This window comes from Lactuca saligna, chromosome 8, assembly GCF_052625555.1.
Source record: "Lactuca saligna cultivar CGN05327 chromosome 8, ASM5262555v1, whole genome shotgun sequence".
Lineage (NCBI taxonomy): Eukaryota > Viridiplantae > Streptophyta > Magnoliopsida > Asterales > Asteraceae > Lactuca > Lactuca saligna.
The window spans coordinates 73,613,784-73,620,237 of NC_136424.1; the positions used below are offsets into that span (position 1 = coordinate 73,613,784).

A 6,454-nucleotide genomic window follows, 5' to 3' on the forward strand; every position below is an offset into this window, starting at 1 on the left:
TATCTAAATATATGTTAAATAACGGAAACCAATACAATCAATTTAAAAGAAAAAGCTTTATAATTCTTACAAAGAAGCTTAGGGATTATTTTGGTTTGTTACAAAATGTATTAGATATTATCTCAATAAATAAATAGTTCCAATACAATATTAATCAAACTTAAACTTAGTTCAACATAGTAAAACTATACATATCTGTACAATAAAATACAAAAACAAATATAATTTTTGTTTTTACCAAGATGAACTAATTCATCAATGTGTTTGGGGATTACTTTAGTGTGGTGGTGGTTGGCGTTGGCCAGCATCGGAGAGTTTTCTAATGAGGTTCAAGATGGTTGGAATAAGCTTAGTGGACAACGAGAGAAACCCATGAAACTGTAATAGGAAAGTAGGATGCTTGTTATAAATAATAAGCAAATCAATGAAACTACATTGATATTCTTGCATTTAACCAGAATGAAAAAATAACTAACCACGCCATGTTGGAATTCGGAAGCTATGTCCATTTGAACCCATAAGGCTTTTATAAGCAAAAAGGTGATGAAAATTAAGATCAGGTACAATGGATTCCTGAAATATATATATATATATATATATATATATATATATATATATATATATATATATATATATATTACAATTTGGTACTGAGTCAGTCAAAATAGTTGAATAGATAAATATGATATGCTGAAATGAAATGAAAAGAAAATAACCTTAAAAGAGTTATGAATTCATTGAACCCTAACACAAATAAGGCAAGGATAGCCCATGGAGGAGGCATCCAGTTGTTATTTTGTTTGTTAGCTTTCTGGAAGAAAACAAAAGGCATTCATTTAATAAGAAATCACATTATTTTCCCAAACCTATCTCCCCTAAAATAACAACATCACACCTGGGCAGAAATAGCTTGACTGACTGCATACTCTGTCTCCTTTTGAAATTGGGTCCATAAAGATTTACACTGGACAGGAGTTATCAACGTCTTGTCTGCTGGAATCTAGGTGTAAATTAATTAACCAAAGGTAAAAACATATATACAATATAAGGATCATTAAATTTCAAAGAATGAATTACAATCACATAAGTTAAGTTATATACCTACCTTTTCCCATTTGCTTGTTGCCAAAGGGTCTTGAACATTGGAGTTTTTATCAGACGCTTGGGCAGGATCAGCTAAAGCCACAAGTAGTATACCCTGAATTTTATCACCATAATCCTCCAAGCGAATTGCCGCCAACACAGATAGTAACTTCAAAGACTAAAACATTCATTATATAAGAAAACAATATTTATGATTTTTTTATCTAATGTTCAAATAATTCAATTCTTACAGAAGTGCGGGCAGTTTTATTGATTGCACGAATATCTTCTTTTCCAGTCCAGACACGTGGCATTAGATCATTATCATGGTTAAATATGGTTGTAAACCTATGAGTGTGCATTTTATTAGTATTATGTTATCAAAAACTACCTTTCTAAAACATGGGGTGGGTTGGAATAATTAATAATTAATGAATTACATAACATACCTCTCTTTCATGCGGTTTAGAACTTTAGCAGCTTCTTCTTTAGTCTTCCCTTCAACTACTTCTACTGCATAATTCTCCAATCTTGAAAGTAGATTTTTCTTGGCGGATTCTTCCATTTCTAAACCAGAAAGTGCATCAGAAAACTCAAATACAGCTGTCTCGCTCTCGTTTCTAAGAAGCTTCCTGATTGCATGCCACGTGTCATCAGCAGCCCCTTCTAGAAGAGCTTCCACAGGTCCATATAATGTCGTCTTTACTTTTGACTGCATAACAGTTCCTTTATTTAGTTGAGAACTTGAGTCCCGGGACCAAAAATTCTAATTTTTGCATCACTCCCAGACTAAAAGCATTTCAAACTCCTATCTTATATTCTTCTATTCTATATTGTCTAACAAATGAAATATGGCATATTATTACCTCATATAATGCAGTAAGATCAGAAATCTTAGCAGTCTTTACATCAGCAATATGTGAATCGATGTCATGAGAAAGTTTAACCCTTGCTTTGGAGGAGTCCCAATCAGCTTGCTTAATAATCACACCTTCAGATTCAATGTATAAAGCCCATAGAATCATAAACCGAATAACTATTTTCATTTGTTTTTCCAATGACGCATAAAAACATTCATCTAATAATAATATAATGAATTTATTGGGGATCAAATGAATATATAGATACCTTTGCTTTGTTCATCAAATGATTTCATTGATGAGATTGTGCAATCATGGGCAGCAACTTTAAACCCTTGTCCTTTATTCAAAGCATCTTCAAATGCTTTTATGAATTTTTCCAGTGTCTCAGACCTTATATGATGCATTGTTGATTGGTAGGCTGGTTCAACAAGCTTAAAAAAAACATAACATAAGAAGAAAAATGAAGGAAATTTGATGTGATGAAGAAGCAACATCTATTATCAGCAATACAAAAGACAATTTAAAATTATGTCACAAAGATATTTACCTGCAACAATTTCTCTTCTAATTGTTTTCGCTTACAATTCCTAACACCTTCATCGAAAAACCCAGCCTCATTGTCATAACTGAAAACAAATTGCAGATAAAATAAATACATCAGAAAAATATATATACTTAAACACATGCATTAAGGAAGTGGATATGTGCATAGCATACCCTGCAAGGTAAATGTCAAGTAGTGAACTAATCTTATTCCCAAAGTGGGGCTCAAATTGACTCTTTACAGTTTTCTCTAGCTCACACCACTCCTGGAATAAACAATTAAGTTCTCACATGAAAAATAAAACAAAAATCGGAACTATTTTAACAAGAACAAATAGTGAACCTTGTTTTCAGCAAATGCGGAGTGCTTCTCATTAGCAATTTCTTCACAACGTACAGTGGCCACCATAACCTACCCAAATATTTCAAAAGAAAAACTACAACACCCTGAAAGTATATTTATAATATTTACTATAAGCATTTAATTTTGCATAATCTTGTACCTTGTGAGCAGGAAGGTCAAGATCCCTATTTTCCTTGATAATTTTCCAGATTTGTTCAGCACTAAAAGAAAAACCTGAAGCAGGAACAACTCCTTGTCTGTCACCTGCAAGCCCTCCAGGTGCAATAGATTGATAGAATCTTTTTCTAAGGTTTCCCACCTTCCATTTTTTTAAAAAAATGAAAAATTAAAAGAATGCATGTTATATAAAACAGAATGTGATTAGACTAACAAGCTCTACCTGCTCTTTGAACAATTCTTCCTTCTCTTCAAAACTAGAAAGAGCAACAACTTCTATCTGGTCATTTATTTGATTGGTAAGATAAAAATGTAATAATCAACAGATGGTAAGTAAAAAAAGTGAAACAAAACAGTAAGTGCTATCTTTGGTATCTTACATTAAAAAATGCTTTTAGTGGTGTTTCCTTGTGGACTTCTGGCTTGGGTACAGAATCCCATATCTAGACCCAATACAACATTTGAAAATCAAACTTAAGACTTCAGTAATTATATAATCATTTTTTTACTTTACAGAATTTTACCTTTTGGATATCTTCCCTCAATACAGGCTCTAAATTTTCCAGAGGAGTCTTTAAAGAAACAAATTGAAAACTTTATACAAGAAATAACAGAAAACTTTGAGAAAAATGAGTGTGATCACAGCACACTTACTCTTGTTTTGTCACGTATGACAAAAATCAATGTTGTTTTCCGTGGACTAAATAATCGTGTCATCACCTAAAAATGGAAAATCCTAACTTAAGAAAGTTGGCCAATATATATATATATATATATATATATATATATATATATATATATATATATATATATATATATATATATATATATATATATAAGAAATGTACTTTCATTTACTTGTATATTCGAGCATTCTACTTCCATTTCTTCCTATTAAAGCACTGTACTTTGATAAACCTACCCAATTATAGCAATATCATCCAAACACAAAGTAATTTTCATTGTTGTAATTTGGTAGATTTTTCAAATTAGAATATCCTAATAAGAAATCGACAGTACAATGTTATAATTAGGTAGATTTACAAAGTACAATGTTTAAAAGGAAAATTTGGAAGTACATTGTTGGAATAAAGAAAAATAGAAGTAAGTTGCTATAATAAATAAATAAATAAAGTACGTTGCTATTTCTTGAATTTTACCCGTATAAGAATATATATAGGAAGAGAAGAAATACACATGATATACCTGGAATACAGTTTTTAGTAGAGGTTTGTTTGCAGCATGCTCACGACCAATATCATGACACCACCTAATAACAGGAAATTTCGTTGTGAAACATGATAAAAGTTTATAGAACTTTCTAGATAATGTGTGTGTGTGTGTGTGTATATATATATATATATATATATATATATATATATATCAATATAAGCTATCAGTACACTTACATGTTAATAAGCACTATGTCTGAAACAGCAAGTGCAAAAAGTGCACTTTGTTTTTCAAATGCAGTGTCATCCTGAAAATGAAAACAAAAGCTTATTGAATACAATAAGTCATAGTACAAATGTAAAATCATTCAACCAATGAAAGAGAAGTATTAATTAGTATGCAACCTCTCCTCTTTCTCTTCCATCTGTACCCTCAAGATCCATAACAACAGTACAAGGTTCAATACCAGTGCATCTTGCCATCCAAATACCTTTGGTGGTTTGAGACCTAATATGAATGAACCACAGTCAGAATACTTGAGATAAAACCAAAGTAATAAGTGAATGGAATGGATGCATGCCTTCCCTTGAAAGCATCCATTTCCAGGAAGTTGGTATGGAATAAATGATTTAGAAGTGTGCTTTTCCCTGTTCAAAACAATAGGTGTGTTTAAAATATTCAATATATACCGACTTACTTTAGCTTACACAATATTAATATATATACTTTAACATACCACTACTTTGTGGGCCCATGATGGAAACAATTGCATACGAAAGTCCACATTCAGAAAGTTTTACTTCCTTCATAAATTTCTCGAGTCCAGCTGCATTAAAAGTACCATCTCCATCTATCAGGTGGGTAGAACAACAGGAGGCAGCTGATTCTGAAAAGGAGAACATATATACGGGTATATATAACATCATTAGCCCATTATCTTTTTCATCATAGTTCGAAAGCAGAAACTTGCAATGCAACACAATCACAACAACAATCATTCAATCCTAAATTAGGTGTGATCATGGGAACTTGGAATGTTTGTCGATCAACTAATTCTAGAAAACGCCCTTCAATTAACAATGGAATTTGTGGACCAAATTCAACTAGCGTTTATACCTGCTAATGAATTGCTTGAAATTTTACCAAATATGCGGCCTCAAATGTGATAATGTCAAGTTATGATGATAAAAAATCTATGTGAATCAGAAATACGTAGGTTTTTCATCGTCAAACAAATGCATCTAAAAAGGAACATCAATTTGTTGTTAATGAAAACGATGGCAATTAATGTGGTCATGGACATTGAAACGCTCAACAACGTAACAAATTTGAATTCAATTGCCGAAATTAAATCGATTTTGTAACCATCCAATACAAAACAGATAGATAAAGAGAAAGATCACATCTGATGACATCAACTTAAAAGGACACAAAGATTAAATGGCATTACCCATTGTAGAGTCTCGTGTATTGAATCAAACGATGATCGAAGAATATGTCATTGGTTCCGTTGAAAGTAAGTTTCGATGACGATGAAGATTGAAGGAAGTCGATCCTCAATACGGCAATTGGACCTTCGTCATTGTGTTCGTAGGGAAAGGGGTGCCATGAAAGTTCTGATCATGGAGTTGAAGGTTCAGAAATTAAAGGGGAATGTTTATAAATATTTAAAGTTCGGTACACTCTGATTTTCCATGCAATATTCTCAAAAAAGTATTTTATTTCTTTTTGAATGTGATAATAGACAAAAAATTAATCGAAGTTTGTAAAAAAACATAATTAAATAATTCAACTTAAATTTATGTTATTTATATAATTATATCAAATGTTGGTATAACGCAATAACTATACAATTTTGTTTGACTAACTTTAAAATTAGGACATAATGCCTAAAAAAGTCGTGATTTACCCCGTTGTATGAAACTATTGGTAAAGAAAAAACAAATTATTTTCATTGATCGTATTTTGTCCGGTTTTTTTTTTTTTTTTTTTTTTTTGGAAATGAGAGGGCAATATCATCCCGGCAAATTATCATAAATGGGTCCGAGGCACGATCGCCCGCAATGGTACCATCAACCATAGGAGTCGTTTACAACGTCCCTAAATCCATAAAAAGGGTCTTATCACGTTTATTGTGGCCATCTTTTTTGGGATAGGCAAACAGTCTTAGTTTTTTGCCCAACTATTTGAAAAGTTTCATTAGGTTTGAGGGAGTGATTGTTGTTTGGAGCTGTGGTTTTGCCACCTCAACCGTGCACACCATCTCCTAACC

The 6,454-nt window shown here is 31.9% G+C and overlaps 1 protein-coding gene across 1 annotated transcript; it reads right to left on the bottom strand.

Moving 5' to 3' along the window:
- Positions 1–104: 104 nt before the first annotated feature.
- On the bottom strand, positions 105–5,826 carry LOC145010949 (protein ROOT HAIR DEFECTIVE 3-like). Its single transcript, XM_078969541.1, has 23 exons — positions 5,633–5,826; positions 4,919–5,068; positions 4,763–4,829; positions 4,587–4,689; positions 4,419–4,489; positions 4,216–4,279; positions 3,664–3,729; positions 3,534–3,581; positions 3,390–3,452; positions 3,233–3,289; positions 2,993–3,151; positions 2,833–2,901; positions 2,664–2,755; positions 2,494–2,572; positions 2,212–2,377; positions 1,950–2,074; positions 1,533–1,795; positions 1,335–1,431; positions 1,106–1,261; positions 896–1,000; positions 717–811; positions 477–573; positions 105–378 (listed from the first exon to the last, which is right to left on the bottom strand). Exons 1-23 carry the CDS (start codon positions 5,634–5,636, stop codon positions 277–279), a joined length of 2,298 nt encoding a protein of 765 aa, XP_078825667.1. The 5' UTR covers positions 5,637–5,826; the 3' UTR covers positions 105–276.
- Between the last annotated feature and the right edge of the window lie 628 nt (positions 5,827–6,454).